At 39.7% G+C, this 19,874-nt stretch overlaps 1 protein-coding gene across 1 annotated transcript in view; it reads left to right on the top strand.

Annotated features, from left to right (window-relative positions):
- Supt16h (SPT16 homolog, facilitates chromatin remodeling subunit) overlaps positions 1 to 19,874 on the top strand; it is a 39,008-nt gene that overhangs the window by 10,317 nt on the left and 8,817 nt on the right. The window contains exons 2-22 of the mRNA XM_055621667.1: positions 3,489 to 3,581; positions 4,033 to 4,203; positions 4,893 to 5,045; positions 5,508 to 5,654; positions 6,006 to 6,157; positions 6,919 to 7,091; positions 7,750 to 7,840; positions 9,510 to 9,583; positions 9,711 to 9,823; positions 10,907 to 10,972; positions 11,087 to 11,182; positions 11,401 to 11,516; positions 11,608 to 11,761; positions 12,722 to 12,849; positions 13,980 to 14,115; positions 14,203 to 14,329; positions 14,528 to 14,646; positions 15,877 to 16,002; positions 16,260 to 16,372; positions 16,726 to 16,801; positions 17,266 to 17,435. Of these exons, the coding sequence (XP_055477642.1) occupies positions 3,489 to 3,581; positions 4,033 to 4,203; positions 4,893 to 5,045; positions 5,508 to 5,654; positions 6,006 to 6,157; positions 6,919 to 7,091; positions 7,750 to 7,840; positions 9,510 to 9,583; positions 9,711 to 9,823; positions 10,907 to 10,972; positions 11,087 to 11,182; positions 11,401 to 11,516; positions 11,608 to 11,761; positions 12,722 to 12,849; positions 13,980 to 14,115; positions 14,203 to 14,329; positions 14,528 to 14,646; positions 15,877 to 16,002; positions 16,260 to 16,372; positions 16,726 to 16,801; positions 17,266 to 17,435 (2,594 nt within the window). The remainder of the gene's footprint in view (positions 1 to 3,488; positions 3,582 to 4,032; positions 4,204 to 4,892; positions 5,046 to 5,507; positions 5,655 to 6,005; positions 6,158 to 6,918; positions 7,092 to 7,749; positions 7,841 to 9,509; positions 9,584 to 9,710; positions 9,824 to 10,906; positions 10,973 to 11,086; positions 11,183 to 11,400; positions 11,517 to 11,607; positions 11,762 to 12,721; positions 12,850 to 13,979; positions 14,116 to 14,202; positions 14,330 to 14,527; positions 14,647 to 15,876; positions 16,003 to 16,259; positions 16,373 to 16,725; positions 16,802 to 17,265; positions 17,436 to 19,874) is intronic.

Raw genomic sequence — 19,874 nt, 5'->3', positions numbered from 1 at the left:
TTTAACATTTTGTTAGTCATCAGGAAAATGAACATTGAAACCCTGTTCCAACTAGGATGTTCATATCAAAAATGCAGCATGTCAACAAAAAGGGGGAGGGAAAGGAAGTCTCAGATACTGTTGGTAAGAATGTTAATTAATGTGGCCATTATGCAGAACGGTATCAAGGTTCCTCAAAGGTTAAAGATCTCCCATATGATGCTGCTATCCTTCCTGTAGGTTTATGTTTAAAGGAAATTAAGGCTGCATTTCATGGAAATATCTGCACTTGTATTTGTTGCAGTACTGTTCACAACAGCCAAGCTATGCAGTCAAATTACTTGTCTATCAAGGGATGACTGCATACAAATAGTATGGTACATACACACACAAGTAATATTACCCAAGCACAAAGAATAAGCTGGGTATGGCAGTACACACCTACAGCACTCAGTTGCTAGAGGCAGGAAGATAGTAAGTTCATGTCTGGCTTGAGCTACACAGCATCAACATCTCTTTAAAAGAAAATAAAGGGGTTAGAGAGATGTCCCAGTGATTAAGACTGCTTACTACTGTTTCAGAGAACTTAAGTTTGTTTTCCAACACCCACAAGCCAGGCAGCTTACACCTGCCTGTAACCAGCTCCAAAGTAATCTAAATGTTTTTTTAAAAGAAAAGAATTAAATTCTGACTGAGAATTATTTGAATTAACATGGTAAGAGAAATAAGCCATATATAGATAACATACTGCATGTTCTTTCATGTGGAGGCTTAAAAGTCCACCTGAATGATGAATGGTGGTAATTTTTGGTTCAGAAAGGCAGAAGGATAAGTATAAAGAGAAGTCAGATAATAGGTACCAAAACAGAAGGAATATGCTCTGGAGCCCTGCAACATGGTGGGATGTCAGTCAGAACACCTGTTATATATTTTAGAAAGATGTAAAAAAAAAAAAAAAAAGAGGTTAACAGCTCTGTGGGGAAGCCATAATTGCCATTCTTTTCTTAGCGTGGAACGTCCAAGAGTGGTTAGTAGTCAGAAGACTCCTGCATCTTGGTGTCAAACTACAAAGCTAACAGTATGATGTATTGGACAAGGGAGTCAGCACAGTTCAGTGAGGAAGTCTCTCCAGCAACTGAATGTACACATGCAAAGAGTTAAGTTGGACTTTTCCAAATACCATACGTAAAGATTATTTCAGAGTAAGGGGCTAGAAAGATGGCTGTGTAGTTAAGAGAACAGGCTGCTCTTGCAGAAGACCCAGATCCAATTCTTCACATTACTTAGCAGCTCCCAACAACCTGTAACTCGAATTCCTGGGGCTCTGATGCCCTCTTCATGCCTTCCATGGGCACCTGGTGTATGCACATATATTTATTCAGTCATAACACATACTCATAAAATAATGTAATAAAATTAAAAATAAAATAAAACATTTCAGAGTAAATCACATGTAAGTGCAAGAACCAAAACTAAGCAGTAAAACTTTAAAATTTTAAATACTTTTATTTTCTTGTGGAGGGAAGATGGTGTGTGTGCCATAGTGCATGTGTAGAGTCAGAGACAACTTGGGGGCATCTAGCACACAAATTGTACCCATATGTGCATGCAAGCAAAACACTCATACACATAAGAAAAAAAAATTACTAAAACCTTTGTAATTTAATAACATAATAAATTGTATAATGCTCTAAATAGGCCTTTCTCCCCAAAAAAGGTACAATTAAAAGATAAACATCATTAGCTATCAGTGAAAATCAAATCAACAGCAGTAAGATACTTAACAAAATAATTTATACTTAACAGAAAGATGTGTGGGCCAAAGAGGAGGCTCAGTAGTTAAAGGTGCAATCACAGATAAGCTTGATGGCCTGAGTTCCATCCCCAGGCCCCATGCTTCAAGAGCAAACCTTTAAACAGTCTAGTGAAAAACATAAAATAGCATAGTTACTGGAAAGCTCTCTGGTGGTTCCTCAGAAGGTTAGAGGTAGAGTTATCATATGAACAAGCAATTCCTCTCCTAAACGTTTACCCACAATAACTGTACAAACAAAGCCTTGTACACAAATGGTCATGGTTTCATTATTCATAATAGGTCACAGTGGAAACAGTTTTCAGGATGGCTCAGCAAGTAAAGGCTCTTGCTGCCTGGAGAACTGAGGTCAACCCCTGAGTCAAACGGTGGACCGATCCTGAAAGCTGTCCTCCTGGTTCCACATGCATCCCGTGTATACTCCAGCCTGTACTTGTCACACACAATAAATAAAAATTTTAAAGCAGGAATAACCTAAATGATTGGTTTAATAAAATGTATATCCACATAATGAAATATTTAACTGTAAAAGTGATGTGCCAAGGGACAAGGAAGATGTCTCTGTTCTCAAGGGAGAGTGCTTTCTGTGGAAGTGTGAGAACCTAAATTCAGATTCTTAGCATCCAGGTAAAAGCATCCATCTGTGTCTGTATCCCAGTTCTGGAAATGAGTTTAGATAGACGTCCCTGGAGCACCGTTTGCCAGCCTACCTGAATTAGTGAACTCCAGGTTAAGAGAGGCCAGGGCTCAAAGAATAAGGTTGCACAGTTGGGCAGCAGAAAAGTAGGATCTCTGTAAAAGTTTGAGACCAGCTTTGCCTTCAAAGTTCCTGACTACAAAGTTCCAGGTCAGGAACTTTGTGAGAGAGACCATGTCTCTAAAATAAACTAGGTTGAGAGCAGTTGAAGACAGCTAACATCGTGACCTCTGGCTTGCACACATGCCCAGTGAAATATTGATAATACCAGAACACAGATGGACCTTGAAAGCATGTCTGTTAAATGAAAGAAATCACACACAAATGCTGAATACTAGAGCTATATGAAATGTCCAGAGTAGGCAGGTCATTAGAAACAGATTACTAATTGCCAAAAGCTGGAGAGGAAGCAAAGAGAAGTGAAAATAATTGCTAATTAATAAAAGGTTTCTTTTGGAGTTAATGAAGGTATTCTGAGGTTTAATGGTAGTGATGATTGCATATGTGAATGTTAAGATGGCACTGTACTGAAAATAAGTGGCTTTTATTGTATGTGATTGTTATCTCAGAGCTGAGTTTTTAAAAAAGAGGTAAATAATAGCTGTGTTGTTACTAAGCAGGTATGCATGTCAGATTAGTATTAGGAAAAATTATGCCCTGGGCAGATACTACTATATTTCTGTTACTAGTGTGTAAAAAATAATAAGGCGCTAGGAAGATGCACTTTTTCTGCAGGTGTTAGGACCTGAGTTCAGGTCCCCAGTACCCACATAAAGAGGTCATCATAAAGGCATGTGCCTTTATCCTCACCTCAAGCAGATGGATTCCAAGAGCTCCCTTGCCATCTGGCCAACCTAGTCAAAGAGGAAATTTCTGATCAGTGAGACCCTGTTTTAAAGCAGTAAGGCAAAGAGTAATAGAAATATCCCATACCCTGCTATGGCCTTCATGCATACATATGCAAGGAAAGTAAGTAAGTAAATTACCCTCTCTTTTCAGAAAGGAGAAGACGAATATGCCAGTATTGATGCCATTGTTGTATCTGTGGGTGTTGATGAAGAAATTGTTTATGCCAAGTCAACTGCCTTACAGGTAAGTAAGTGGCTTTACAGCATTCAGTTCCTGGTCTAGTGCATAGCTCAGTAGTGTGCCTTGTGTATGGGAGGCTCTGTACTTGTCTCCAGCATAGTCATTTACTCAGTCCTGTCACCTATGTCTAAGGTTCTCACTACTTTATAGGTAACTCCCATAAGCAAGCACTCTCCCTTGCCTCTCTTTCATTCATTACCAGGGAAAAGTAAATGAAATACAAACCTTACAATTTTGATGTTTTATTTATGAAATATTATAAGCATATAAAATCAGATGGAATCATGTGTCACACTACACACACATACTATTCAACACCTATCATTCAACCCCTGATTCAGGTTGTTTTCTTTGTACCCACATCAGAGCTGCTCCATCCCAGATCGTAAAGTTAACCCAGGTGTTTACATAAATTCGTTTACTTATAACTTTTGTCGCTGTTGTTTTTCCATAGACATGGCTCTTTGGTTATGAACTAACTGATACAATCATGGTCTTCTGTGATGACAAAATCATCTTCATGGCCAGCAAAAAAAAAGTGGAATTTTTGAAACAGATTGCCAATACTAAAGGCAATGAGAATGCAAATGGAGCCCCTGCCATAACACTGCTCATCAGAGAGAAGGTTAGAATCAATAAATGTTAAGTGTTCAGCCCAAGTGCTTTGGGGGCTTTTAGAGTGCATGAGAAAAGATGGCCAGGCATGGTAAAACACGCTTTTAATCTCAGCCCTTAGATAGGAGCAGACAGATCTCTTGAGTTCAAGGACAGCCTAGTCTGCATAGTGAGTACCAACCCAGCCAGGGTGACATAAGAGAAAAAGCCTGTGTTAAAAAAGGAAAAGAAAGAAAATAGACAAGTTGTAGCTGTAATTACAGAGTTGTGTCGTCAGTTAAGTAGGAAAAGAAGAGCTCCAAGACCAATAGCGTCATGGCAGTGGGCTGGGCTGTGGCCTCTGACAAGCACTACTGACTTGATTAACCATTTTTTGAGGGTGTTATTTGTTTCCGTTGCAATAATAGTAAGACCTCATAAACTAAAAATCCTTAAGAGAACTTAGATGTACTTAGTTCTCAGAATTTTCTGTGAGTATTTTGAGTTTTCAGTCTTTCCTTAAAGCAAAAGAATAGTCTTGTCAAAATACCCAAAGAAAATATCAGCATTCAGTATGTGATAATCTGTCCTGAGGAAATAGGTGGGGCCCAGAGAACTCATCCTTTCCATGGCTTAGATTATTACTCTCTGCTTATTGGCTAGATAGAAAATAGAAGTTTAATTCTTGAATTGACATCTGCTTTCTTGTGGCATTGATAGAATGAAAGTAATAAGAGCAGCTTTGACAAAATGATTGAAGCCATTAAAGAAAGCAAGAATGGCAAGAAAATTGGAGTGTTCAGCAAAGACAAGTTCCCTGGAGAATTCATGAAGAGCTGGAGTGACTGTCTCAACAAGGAGGGCTTTGACAAAGTAAGGGTTCCGCGGGAAGCTGCACATTGAAAGGGAAACAGAGGTAGGGAGGGCTTTTCTCACAGCAGAGGATTTTCATTTAAGGAAACCTGTGCTCATTCACATTTCTGTTTTCTATGTCCTTTGGCTAAAAAGGATTCCAGTTACTCTTCATTCACAAAATAAGGCATTCAAAAGTACATCAGCCACCTTAGATAACTCATAGTAGATAGCTGAATCTCTTTGGGGTCCTCTTTTTCCTGCCTTTCTGCCTATCTCCCTTCAGCATTACAATTACCTCTAGAGAGATAAATTTATGTTTCAAGTAGTATATTGGCTTAATGTCTCATAGAATACTTGTTCTAAGATGTTTTAAATGTTTATTCAGTTCAGGAAGAGACTGAGCATTCTGAGTAGCAATACTGGGGCTTCTCAAGGTAAGCTTGGCAGCTGTGTTTGCATTAGTCATCACTATGTCTGCAGGTAGATATCAGTGCTGTTGTGGCATACACCATTGCTGTGAAAGAGGATGGGGAGCTCAACCTGATGAAGAAAGCAGCCAGCATCACCTCTGAGGTTTTCAACAAATTCTTCAAGGAAAGAGTCATGGAGATAGTGGATGCAGATGAGGTAATGAAAAAGGGGGTCTCTTTTTACCGTGTTGATGAAGCAGGATTGAGTCCTGTTTGGCTTATAACACATTTTCAGTTTTTGTTTTGTTTTTACTGCTTTTGAAGTTGGTAACTGCCATTCTTCTCTCCTTCAAAATAAGTAAACATGTGCTGTAGTTTATTGATGCTTATTTAAGAACACTGGAGAGCTATGAATTCCATGTAAGCTCCACATTTCTTCTGTATATCAATATACTATCTGTCACAGACACCACAGATATCTCAGTGTGCCTTTGGGTGACACATTAAACATCATACACTTCTGTATACTACCCTCTAGTTAGTGTTACTATATTTCTGTGTATTCTAGAAAGTTCGGCATAGCAAATTGGCTGAGTCTGTGGAAAAGGCCATTGAAGAGAAAAAATACCTAGCCGGAGCAGACCCTTCTACTGTGGAAATGTGTTACCCTCCTATTATTCAGAGTGGTGGCAACTATAATCTCAAATTCAGTGTAGTGAGGTAAGTGTGAAAACTTCATAATAGAATGACCAGAGTATTTTAACCTGTTTTTCCTTTTGACATTTTCAAAAGATCAAAAGAGATAGAATAACTAATCTGCTTTGCCTATAGTCTTTCTGTGTATATGTATATTTTGTTACTTCATACGTTGGCGCTTTTTTTTTTTTTTTTTTTGGTCTTGGTTTTGGTTTTTTTAGACAGGATTTACCTGGGTAGCCTTGGCTGTCCTGGACTCGATTAGTAGACCAGGCTGGCCTTGAACTCACAGAAATCTGCCTCCCCAAGTGCTGGGATTACAGGCGTGTGCCACTGCTTCCACCTTTTAATACATACTGTAAAGGGGAGTGGCTGCAGCTCTTAACTCAGAAATAGAGCACTGGTTAGGATGTCCAAAAGCCTAAAATTTGAGCCTCAACATTACCAAACACAAATACCCACACACAGAGAGACAAAATTGTAAGTCACAGTTCATGAAGGACCAGAACGTAAGTAGCTTCCTAACACCCAGTAAATTGCTCTAGTCTTCCACTTTTGTATTCATATCTTCCCGAAATCTTATTCTAAAAATTTTGGTCACTAATTTTTACTTTAGAACTGTAAGTGGTATGTTTGAGTTTTTTTCTGGGGGGGTAGGGTCAGTTTACATCTTTATTCCATTAGAATTTGGGCTATATCAAGGACAAGCAGTGATTTGTGGGTATTGTGTACCAGTGATACTTTGCTAGATTGGGTGATAAAGGCTTTTTCTCTTTGGTCTCTAGTGATAAAAACCATATGCATTTTGGGGCCATTACTTGTGCCATGGGCATTCGCTTTAAATCTTACTGCTCCAACCTTGTTCGCACTCTGATGGTTGATCCTACTCAGGAAGTTCAAGAAAATTACAACTTCTTACTTCAGCTTCAAGAGGAGATGCTAAAGGAATTAAGACATGGTAAGAATTCTAAAAGATAGTTTGGAAGTCCTGAAATAGCATTTCGTGGTCCCCTGGATCAGTGATTCTGAGTAATGACTCTCAGGGACTAGGGTTGAAGCTGAGTGTTAGAGCTCTTCCCTATCCTGTGCATGGCCCTGGATTCCATCACTAGCAATTCCAAAAGAGACTGACTTAAGTCCCCAATACCATGAAAGAAACAAATGATTCTCTGCTTTCTTTTCTTCCTTCCTTCCTTCCTTCCTTCCTTCCTTCCTTCCTTCCTTCCTTCTTCCCCCTCCTCCCTCCCTCTCTCTTTCCCTCTCTCTCTCTTTCTTTCTCCCCCCCCCCTTTTTTTAGGTTTTTCAAAACATGGTTTCTCTGTGTAGCCTTGGCTGTCCTGGACTCACTTTGTAGACCAGGCTGGCCTCAAACTCAAAAAGATCCTTCTGCTTCTATCTCCCGAGTACTGGAATGACAGGCATACACCACCATACCTGGAATGCTTTCTGTTTTAAAAAATCAGATTCCTAATTGCTATCATGGCAGACACTCCTTTTACTTTGAGAAATACTACTTTAAGGGACTTAGTAGGTGAAAGCAACTTGATTATATGATATCTTTGTTTGCTACTGTTTTCATCTGAAAAATATTTAATGTCTCTTTTCTATCTTACTAGGTGTGAAGATATGTGATGTATATAACTCTGTCATGGATGTGGTTAAGAAGCAGAAGCCAGAGCTGCTGAACAAAATTACAAAAAACCTAGGGTGTGTCATAGTGTATATTTTGTCTGTTGACTTAGTTTTCATCGATAGCAGTCTGTATTCTTAGACTGAGTTTGGCAATATTTGGGAGTGTTTAATTTTTTGTGTTAGGAGCTGGAGTTTCCAGCAGTATCTCAGGCTGGCCTCCACCTCCCTGTCATCCTGAGTTACACGAAACTTCTCAAGTACTGGGATTACAGCCATGCCCCATCACAGTCACCTAACTGGTATTTCTGTTTGTTTGTTTTTTCACCAGTACTTTGCACTTAACAAGTTCATGTGTGCCAAGCAAATGGTGTTACCAGAGAGAGAAAGATTTAATTGATTCTTCCAAGTTAATGGGATAGATTTTTCTAGACCATTATAGAAATCTAGACAGTAGACATGCTAGGATCAGATTAGCTTATTTACAATTAATGCCCCTAGGATGTCCTACTGTATTGATTTTAAATGTAATACAGTGTGTGTTTGTGTGTACTGTGGTGCACGCCTATAATCCTAGCACTCAGGGAGGCAGAGACAGGCACATCTCTGAGTCCAAGGACAGCCAGAAAAACTGTCTCGAAAAACCAAAAAGAAGAGGAGGAAGAGAAAAATAAAACAATTAATTAGAAATGCTGTTTAAGAGTATCAGAGGACAGCTTATAGGGAACAGTTACAGGCAGTTTCCTTACTGTGTGGTTTTTTTTCTGGACTTAGGATCATAGCAAATCCTACTATTTTTACTAGCAATATCCTATTGAAAACTACCTCTCAATTCAGTCACTTCTGTGTTATTTATGGAAAAACTCCCAGCTTGATTTTCATGCTATGTTAATTTTAAATTTTATCTTAAAAGCTAACTACGCCAGGTGGTAGCCAGGCAGATCTCTGTGAGTTCAAGGCCAGCTTGGTCTTCAGAGCAATTTCCGAGATAGCCATGGCTACACAGAGAAACTCTTTCTCAAAAACAAACAAGCAGAAAAGCTTAAAATATTAGTGTATATTAATATCAAATTTTTATAAATGTTTCATGAAATGTTTGGGGACCTTTTTGTTTGGTTGGTTTTTGAGACAGTGTTTCTCTTTTCTCTGTAGCTCTAGCTGACCTCAAACTCAGAGTTCTGTCTGCCTCTGCCCTCTGAGTGCTGGGATTAAAGACATGTGCCACCACTGCCTAGCTGGGAAACCTTTTTGAAAACTTTTTTTACATTTATGTCGTTATGGAGGATGTGGTTATGTAGTGGTGTGATGTGGAGGCCAGAAGGTGAATCATGAAGAAGTTCTTCCCTTCTGTTCTGGATGTGTACTTAACCAGTGAGCCATCTCACTGGTCTTGGAAATTATTTTTTAATATGGAATAATGTAACATTTAGAGACCTAAAACTGTCTTTTTTACATGTATGCATATGTGTGTTGTTGTTTTTCTGCTTTGTTTTGTTAGACAGGGCTTCAGTCTGTTGCCCAGGCTAATCTTGAATCTGTGTTGATGCTCCTGCCTCAGCTTTCTGAATGCTAGTATTTCAGGCACGAGCCATGACTCCCCACCTTATTTTTTATTTCTTTCCTTACTAATAGATTGTCAAGGGCTAATCACTTCCACATGTTGCCCTGCTTTATCTAAAAGTTGAAATCATATTTGGGACATGTTACTGATGTTTTAACCTGCACTTATATTTATCTTTGTTTTTAGATTTGGGATGGGAATTGAATTCCGTGAAGGCTCTCTAGTAATCAATAGTAAAAATCAGTACAAGCTTAAAAAAGGTAATTTTTATATGCATACAATAAGAAATTAATTTTTGGGTGGTTCCCTGACACTCCTTTTCTGTATAAATCTTAGTCCTCTACACCTTTCTGTAGCTACTGACTGATCCCTGTTTTACTATTTTAGGGATGGTTTTCAGCATCAACCTAGGATTTTCAGACCTGACTAACAAAGAGGGAAAAAAACCGGAAGAGAAAACCTATGCCCTATTCATTGGTGACACAGTACTTGTAGATGAGGTTTGCTACTTAAGCTTTTGGTGTTCATAAACTGATCTTTGAAGTCTGTTGTGGACTCTGGTACTGTCTTTGTTGATGGGTGCTAAATGACCTAGACTAGAGAAAGCAACTAGAAATAAAGACTCTGGCCCAGTCACATGAATGCTTTAAACCAGGAACTAATTCTAATATTGGCACTTGGCTTTTTTAGTATTATTTGTATGTGTGTGTTTCTGTGAATATATGCATACATATGTGCAACTGTACACACAAAGACCAGAAAGGGGCACTGGATGTCCTTATCATTCCCCATGTATTCCTTTGGGGCAGTGTTACTCCTTGAATTTAAAACTGAAGTTTTGGTGGCTAGGCTTTGATAACAATTCCCTGTCTCACTCAGAGCCGGGGTTACAGATACCATGACTACAGCCAGCGGTTTTTGTGGGTTCCTTATTAGCAAGTGCTCTTTTTCATGGCTAGCCATCTCTTTGACCCCAGAATTGTTTTTTGTTTCGTTTACTATGTATATAGTATTCTGTCTGAATGTACACCTGCATGACAAAAGAGGGCACCAGATCACATTATAGATGGTTAGGAGCCACCATGTGGTTGTTGGGAATTGAACTCAGGACCGCTGGGAGAGCAACCATCTCCCCAGCCCTTTTGTTGTTGTTATTGGGGGGGAAGGGTTGCGTGGGTGTGTGTATGTGTACCCATGGAGACCAAGGACCTTTGATCTCCTGAGCTGGAATTGGAAGCAGTTGTGGGTTGCCCAGTGTGCATGCTTGGAACTGAGCATAGGTCTTGCCTGTGTAATAGCAACTCTTAGCCACTGAGCCATCTCTCTAACCCCAGAATTAATTTTATTGGTGATAAATTTTTTCATGTTTGTACTGGCACAGATGACGTAGATCTGGGTAAAGCAGGCTTTTTAAAAAACCATTGCTCCAAGAATATCTCCTAAAGTAAATCTAGGAGAGTAAAAACTGTTTGTTCTTAAAAGCTTTTAGAATCTAAAGAGTTCATGGTATTGCCCAGCTATATGTTAAGTTAAAAGCAAGTATGCACTTTAAATTGGAGGTCTAAGTTCTCCTTTTGTTCTAGGATGGCCCAGCCACTGTTCTTACTTCTGTGAAAAAGAAAGTAAAGAATGTGGGGATTTTCCTAAAGGTGAGAAAGCAGTAAGTGATTGTTACAGGAATCTATGTACAGTGAAGAAGTGAAGGAACATCAGCTTTTCAAAAAGTATTACTGTAACGGTATTATTCTGCCTTCTTCCCAAAGAATGAGGATGAGGAAGAGGAGGAGGAAGAGAAAGATGAAGCAGAGGACCTTTTAGGAAGAGGCTCCAGGGCAGCATTACTTACCGAAAGAACAAGGGTGAGTTTACTGTTTAAATGCAGTTGACATGTGGCTGGATGTGCTAACGCACATCTGTAACTCAGCACTCGGCAGCCTGAGACATGAGAATCACTAGGTTAAGTCCAACCAGTGGCACATAAGCAAGTGCAAGCCACCCAGGGAGGGTTAGGAAACTGACCAAAACACTGGGGTGCTGTCATGTGCTCCATGTTCTGATTTGACTCTTACTTTGCTAGAATGAGATGACTGCTGAAGAAAAGCGAAGAGCACATCAGAAGGAACTGGCAGCCCAGCTCAACGAGGAAGCAAAGAGGAGACTGACAGAGCAGAAAGGGGAACAGCAGATTCAGAAGTAGGAGTCCACACTGAGCAAGGAGATGGTCTAGGGATATGTGACTGTAGAGATTTCTTAGTGTCTTGTTTTGTTTTCAACCCCATTCCAGAGCTCGCAAGTCGAATGTGTCCTATAAAAACCCATCTCTGATGCCTAAGGAACCACATATTCGAGAAATGAAGATATATATTGATAAGAAATATGAGACTGTGATAATGCCTGTGTTCGGCATTGCCACACCCTTCCATATTGCCACAATCAAGGTACCAGTATTTCCTGGTCAGGTGTCACACATCGAATTTCTAAGGTTCCAATGTGTCTACCTAATGAACTCTGCTCTTCTCCCACTCTGAACTTTCACACTACAGTATGCTGGTTTTCGGCTTTCTCCTTTATCTCCTGCTGCTGCTTCTCTTCCCTTCTGGTTTTCACTTTGTAGGAAACCAAACTAGTCTAGAACAATAATTTGCCAGTAATTTAGGTGTTTTTTGTTGTTTTTTTGTTTTTGTTTTTGTTTTTTGTTTTTGTTTTGTTTTGTTTTGTTTTTTTTAATGTTTGTGTTGTATAAATGTGAGTGTGTTTGTTGAGTATGCCTCTGGGCATATAGGTCATGTGCCATATGTCATCTGGTGTCTCACTCCATAGCTCTCTCTACCTTATGTTTTGAGACAGGATCTTTCATTGAGCCCAGAGCTCAATGATTGGCTAAAGCGTCTGGCCACCAAGCTCTGGAAGTCACCTGTCTGCCCACCTTTAGCCCTAGGATTATAGACGTACATACCACACTTAGATATTATGTGGGTGCTAGGGCTCCAGACCTGGGTCCTTTTGTTTGTGCAGCAAGCACTTTACCACCTCAGCCCTTACAATTTGTGTGTCTTACTTTAATTATTAACTGTTATTTAACGCTAAATTGTCTTCCTGTCACAAGATACTTTATAATTAGGTGTTTTTTGAGAAACAGTCACTTGATTATGTGAAAAACACTGCTGAATGTGTCTGTCTTGATTTTGGTTTGGTTTCATAGTTTCAGCTCCAAGAGCAGCAAACTCTGGAGTTTTTCTTCTGCAGGTAGAAATTTAGCCAAGAAAGACCTCGCATGCTCTAGATAATGCTCTGCCACTGAGCTGCATTCTCTGCCCCTCATCTCTTAACTGCTAACTTAACTTTAGCGTCTCTGTAATCTAGTAACAAACCTGACCTTTCTCTCTTTCTTTGAACAGAACATAAGTATGTCAGTCGAAGGAGATTATACTTACCTGCGAATCAACTTCTATTGTCCAGGCAGTGCTCTGGGCAGGAACGAGGGCAACATCTTTCCTAACCCTGAAGCCACTTTTGTCAAGGAAATGTGAGTCCCCAGGAAACAACTGTCCCCAATCCTTGCCAGTGGAGCAGTAATCTCAGATGTTCATTCCCTGCTGCTTCCTTTCCCAAGAAGCCACTGCAAGGCCTTCCCTGGTGGCACTTGTTTAGGGTTATGTTGCTGACTTTGTAATGTTTTAAGTAAGGATCCTAATTTAGAATCCTTGTGAGGCTAATTTAGATTCACAGTACACATTTTTCAATGGGATCCTCAGGTAAGAAATGTGTAGACGAACTGTGGTGACATATAGCACAGATTGAAGTCCACATTTAAGAGACTGAGGCAAAAAATTTACAAATTCAAGGCCATCCTGGGCTACACAGTGAATTCAATGTAACCATAGACTATAGTAAGATCTATCTCAAAAAAACACAAAATTAAAAAGCATAAAAGAGGAAGAAGAAAGAAAACATGCTACATTGGATTCTGATTCATCATTTAGTGATAGAATGCAGTATTGGGAGATGCCATGTCAAATTTGAAAAAAACAGTGTAATTTCTCTATTTGAGTATTAGCTAATGATACTTTCCATTTTAAAGACAAGATTTTTTTTTTTTTTATGACTTCCTACTATTCCCATATTTAGTGGTAGTTTTTCTTATAAAAACATTGAGCCCTCTAGGTATGGTTGCACTTTGGGGGATGTGGCAGGAAGACCAGGAGTTTAATTAAGGCCAACCTTTGACCGTAGTAAGATCAAAGGCAGCTTGGGCTTTTAAAAGATAATCTTGGAGAGAGAGAGAAAATTGGTAAAGTGCTTCTTGTTCAAGCTTGAGGACCTAAGTTCAGGTCTCCAGGACCCACATTAAATACATATGTAGGTGCAGCAGATTGTATCTGTAGTCCCATCATTGGAGAGGTAAAGACAAGGAGAACCCTGAATCCTGTTAACGAACCCATCTAAACTAAATCTCAGAAAGAACCTCTCCCCCAAAAAAAGGCAAGAATGATTAATAAATAAGAAAGGCATTTATTGTTGACCTCTGGCCTCCACACAAACACATACCTACATCAGCACATGCACACAATAGAAAGATTAATCCATGTACAAACCATAGAAATGGTTTCAGATTACCTGGCCTAATAAACTTCTATGCACATTTTTCTTCTACAGTACATACCGAGCTTCAAATATGAAGGCACCTGGAGAGCAGACTGTACCAGCCTTAAATCTTCAGAATGCTTTTCGAATTATAAAAGAAGTACAAAAACGTTACAAGACGCGAGAAGCTGAAGAGAAAGAAAAAGAGGTGAGTCTGAACATAACAAAGCACCTTTGTACGTGAAAGTTCATGTGAGGACACATGTGCATTCATATACTATGTTGTAACCCTTAGGGCATTGTGAAACAAGACTCATTGGTGATCAATCTAAACCGGAGTAATCCAAAACTGAAAGATCTGTACATTCGTCCAAACATTGCTCAAAAGAGAATGCAAGGCTCCCTGGAGGCCCATGTCAATGGTATGTAAGGCAAATGCCTGGACTGCAGCTTCAAAGAAAGTAGCATGCTAGAGAAACCTTATAAAACAGCCAGAAAGAATGGAAATTTGATGTGTGTTGGGTTTTTTGGTCTTGTTCAAGTCAGTTGAAGCGATAGGCACACTGCCTTTGAGCTAACCTGAGACCCTACTTGACGTTTGGTGACCTTGTTCTTTTCAGGTTTCCGCTTCACATCTGTTCGAGGAGACAAAGTGGACATTCTGTACAATAATATTAAGCATGCTTTGTTCCAGCCCTGTGACGGGGAAATGATTATTGTCTTGCACTTTCACCTCAAGGTACACTCTTAGAAGCTCTTCAGCAAAAGCTTGATTTTCCTCATGTATTACATAAAATCATAATCATTAAAGAGGTTTTAATATGTTTATAAAGTACAGTGGCCCAGTGACTTTGATTAGGGTTGGGTACAGGGCTGTGGTTGACGTTACTTACAGGAATCTGGTTACCTGTCAAGTGACTACACCACTGAAGAAAATGTCTACCTCTCCTAGCAACCAAAATACTCTATTTCAGGGCTGAAGAAATGGCTCAGCAGTTAAGAGCACTGTCTGTTCTTCCAGGGGTCCTCAGTTCAATTTCTGGCAACCACATGGTGGCTCCCAACTATCTATATTGGGATCTGATGCCCTCTTCAAGCATTCAAGCATGTAGATAGAGCACTCATACATAAAGTAAATAAATAAATCTTAAAAAAAAAAAAAAAAAAAAAAAAGATTCAGCTGGGTGAAGGGGCTCACACTTGTAATCCCAGCACTCTGGAAGGCAGAGGCAGGCAAATCTCTGAGTTCAAGGCCATCCTGGTCTACAAAGGAAATCCAGGACAGCCAAGGCTACAAAGAGAAGCCCTGTCTCAAAAAAAACAAAATTTAAAAAAAAAAAAAAAAATTCTCTCTTTCTAAAAGGTAGGGTGATCAGTCATAGCTGCTGTGAGGCCAAAAGTACAGTGAGCATGTTATTCCCAGGAGATTACTCCACCCCATCTCCCTCCTCTTACATTGTTTCTTTCTTTTCCTCTACAATCTCCCTGAGCCATGGAGGGAATGATTGGATGTCCCACTTTAGGCTGAGCGTGCAGCAGTCACTTAATCTTAAAACTCGGACCAATCAGTTTCTGTAGTTACATGCGCACTGCAAGAAGAAGCTTCTCTGACCACAGATGACAGACAACAGGACTATTCTGTAGGGATTAATGTAATTATTTAAAAGGTTATTTAATGATTATATCATATCCATTTAGCAAACAACTGCTCTAGTTTACCCACTAGGGCCTGTGACCTCCCTACCCTGTGGATTTTGACCAAGTTTTCAGTAACGCATATGAATTCCCTCCTGTGATGGGAGCCTCAGTTCCAGTCAGGTAGTTGGTACATCTTACCTCTTCAGTCAATAGTATAGTACAATGTGTATGTGTTTTTATGTTTTATGTATTTTGTTTCTTTAACATCTTCTCTTTTTGTGGGTTGAGTGGTTTAAATCTAACTTTCCTGTTACCTCTGGTTTATCATTAGAATGCTATCATGTTTGGGAAGAAGCGACATACGGATGTACAGTTCTACACAGAAGTTGGCGAGATCACTACAGATTTGGGGAAACACCAGCATATGCATGACCGAGATGACCTCTATGCTGAGCAGGTCTGAGAAATTCAGAATCTCATTTACAGAGTAGTGCGGTAGGATTAACTATGAGCTGGGAGTGTATTCTGTGCTTCTGGTGACCTAGTGTTTTGATCTATGAATTAGGCATAGGTTAAAAATTCATGTTCATGGTATACACCCTAAATAAGATGGTGTAAGGAGAATTAAAACGACAAAAGAATTTTGAACTTTTTGAGGGGAATACTATTAACAAGTCGCATGATGACTCTAAGTAATACCGTTTTCGTCCACAGATGGAACGGGAAATGAGACACAAACTGAAAACAGCCTTTAAAAATTTCATCGAAAAAGTAGAGGCTCTAACAAAGGAGGAGCTGGAGTTCGAAGTACCATTTAGGGACCTGGGGTAATCTTCCTCTTTCCCCTTACCTCCCTCCCCATCTCTATCCCATCCTCAAAGCTCATAGGTCTAGCTTTTAGGGGATATTGTTTCTCTAGTTTAACGCCACATACACTCTTTATTTTTCCTATGGCTGATAACATTTACGATAACCACTCAGAAATTTTAAGGATTTTTTTTTTTTTTTTTTTTTTAAAGCCAGGCACACTTGCACCTTTAAAAGTAGATACATATATTTTAAAACTCAGGGCTTTTCATGCATGACTTCCTTAGGAGCTGTTTGGCAGAGGGACTATGTTAGGGTTGTGTTGCCAGCAGGCTCATGTGAGGAGTGAACTGTTCATCTCACTCTTTTTCAGGTTTAATGGGGCTCCCTACAGGAGTACCTGCCTCCTTCAGCCCACTAGTAGTGCACTGGTAAACGCTACAGAGTGGGTGAGTGTCCTTGCCCCCTCTTCCTGTTAACTTTTCATTTTCTGGTCCTTTCCTTCTGCCCCATTGCTAAGAGCTCGAACCCACAGTCTGCTAGGTGTACCACTGAGTGCCACCGACACCCTTCGTGCCCACTCTTAGCAACAGACTGTTAGGGGAAGGCAAATTCTTCTGATCCTGATTATTATGATTTTCATCTTTTGATGCTTACCTTAGATTTAAAATTCATTAAATGATCCTCTAAAGCCTCTGTAGTCTTTAAAAATAATTTCTTTCAGGATTCCGTGAATGTATTCTCCTTGAGAGAAGAATTAAAAGTTCTTAGTATGTCACACTGCATTTATCTTAAAAACAACAACAACCAAAAAAAAAAAAAAAAATAGTTTTCCTTTGTATGGTGATTTAGCTTTTGAAAATGCATGGAGAGAAGTACTTGCATGATAATGATGCAGCTCCTGTTTTGACAGCCACCTTTTGTGGTGACTTTGGATGAAGTGGAGCTGATCCATTTTGAGAGGGTCCAGTTTCACCTGAAAAACTTTGATATGGTGATTGTCTATAAGGATTACAGCAAGAAAGTCACAATGATCAATGCCATTCCAGTCGCCTCACTAGACCCCATCAAGGAATGGCTGAAGTAAGTAAACCTTACATCGTCCTCCTCTTTACCCTGTACTATAAAATGGTATGTCTATTATGGAGCGCCTGTAGTCCCAGCTACTCGGGTGACTGAGATAGAAGGCAAAAGACAAAAATTTGGGTCCAGCGCATGTAACATAGGAGGCTCTTATCTCTGATTTTTTTTTTTTTTCGGGTGTGTATACATTGTATGTATATATCTGCCTCTCCTCCTCCCTTTAATCTTCTCATTCCCTTCAACAGTTGACTTGTGCTTTGAATTAATCTGTAACTGTATGACTTTATGTGACTATAAATATGGGAACTACAAGTGAGAGAAAACATACAATACTTACTTTCTGAGACTGGCTCAGTTCTCTTATATGTTGTCTCCAGTTACATTCAGATATATGTGTATCACTTAGTCCTTTTCCATTCCCCTATATGTGGGTTGTTCCATAGCTTAGTTACTGTGCATGGACAGTGCTACAGTGAACACTTATGTGTTCTTGGAGTGTAATAGTGGACTGAAAGTCAGATCTACTTCTGTTCTTTTGAGAACCCGCCATTCTGATTACCACAGAGATTGGATTCCTGCCAGAAGTGTCTAAATGTTCTCATTCACAGCTGTGCTGTCATTTGTTTTGTTTTGTTTTGTTTTTGTGTAATTTATATTCTGACTAAAGTAAGATGAGATGATCATTGTAGTTTTGATCTCCATTTCTTTTTTGGTTTTTCGAGACAGAGTTTCTCTGTATGTAATTTTGACTATCCTGAAACTCACTCTGTAGAGCAGGCTGGCCTTGAATTCACAGAGATCTACCTGCCTCTGCCTCTGCCTCCTGAGTGCTGGGATTACGGGTGTGTGCCGCTACTGCCCAACTTGATCTTTATTTCTCTGGGCAGTAAAACTGAACTTTTTCATATTTCCATTAACAATTTATATTTCCTCTTTTGTAAATCCGTGGGACTGTGTATATGTGTGTGTACTATGTGTGCAAGAATCCATGGATGCCAGAGAAGGGATAGCTGTTGGGAACTGAATACAGGTCCTCTACGAGAGCAGTAAGCATTCTTAATCTCTGAGCCATACCTCCAGCCTGAACTGTTGTCCATTTACCTTGTTCGTTGGGAGCAGGGCATGCAGCATCATGCCACAACTTACATGTGGAGTTAGTTCTTCCTTTCCACCGTGTGGGTTCAAGAGATCAAACTCAGATCATCAGGCCTGATGGAGAGTGCCTTACCTGCTGAGCCATCTAAGGTTCTGTTGAGTCTCGTGAAGCCAGGGCTGTCCCCAACTCTGTCAAAAATCATACCTATCACTGTATATCTGAATCTTTTATTCTGTTCCATAGATCTGTGGTCTGTTTTGTGTAAGTACTGTGCTGTTTTTGTTAATTCTGGCTGTAATACAACTTTAAATCAAATGTGATGGTGTCTACAGCTTTACTTTTTTGCTCAGGATTGTTTTGCGTATCTCAGCTGTGTGCTTCCAAATGAGTTGTAAGGGTGTTTGTTTTACATTTTTGTGAAGAGTGCATAATTTTTGGAATTTTGATTGGAATTATATTGAGTGTATAGATAGATTGCTTTTGAGAAGATAGTCATTGGGTTCACTCCAGGGTTTTGAAGTGGAGGTGGGTATTGGTTTGGGTTTGGAATTTTTGTTTTGTTTCAAGTTTTCTTGTTTTGAGACAGAGTGTCTGTGTAGTCCTGGCTTTCCCAGGCTGGCCTCCCACTCAGAGATTTTATCACCTGCCTCTGCCTCCCAAGTGCTGGGATTAAAGGCATGTACCACTACCATGCTGCAGAACCTGGGTTTTTAAGATAAATTCTATAATTTCTAAATTTCCTTGGATTATTGTAGCATTTCTTTCTAACCTCTAATTTGTTTCCATCTGCTAATCTTGGAGTTGGCTTGTTTATTGTCTTTTTCAAGGTCTGTCATTAAGTTGTTTGAGCTTTCTGGTCTCTGTGTGTACACATGAAAGTGCATGTGGATGGAGATGTACTTTTCCATGCAGTTACAATAAAGGCCAGAAGATGGTGTCAGAATGTCTTCCTCAATTGCTTGTCCGCTTGTTTTTTAAGAGTCACAGTCAAAGACTATTTTATTAGAGTTGAGGAGGAGTTGTGGGGCAGCAGACAGGGCAAGCAGGCTGTAATTTTTGACAGCTGCTGGGAGGAAAGAGATGGAAAAGAAAAATCTGACATTTTTAGTTAGCATTGGTGGTCAGCAAGAGGCTGTATGATAGAAGGGGAGAGGCTTTAGAGAAAGTGCGCTTACAATTCTGGCCACTATCCAAAAGGAAAAGAAAATGTTAAACCTTTTATGTAAAGCAATCAGGCTTTAACAGTATGGCATAGCTGCCTCCACAATGTCTTATTTTAGTTGCTCTCTGTTTAGGGTGTGTGTGTGTGTGTGTGTGTGTGTGTGTGTGTGTGTGTGTGTGTG

Source organism: Psammomys obesus, unplaced genomic scaffold, assembly GCF_907164565.1.
Source record: "Psammomys obesus unplaced genomic scaffold, mPsaObe1.curated_primary_1811, whole genome shotgun sequence".
Taxonomy (NCBI): domain Eukaryota; kingdom Metazoa; phylum Chordata; class Mammalia; order Rodentia; family Muridae; genus Psammomys; species Psammomys obesus.
Note: the sequence above shows the minus strand (reverse complement) of the source record. Positions and strands in the feature narration are given on the sequence as shown.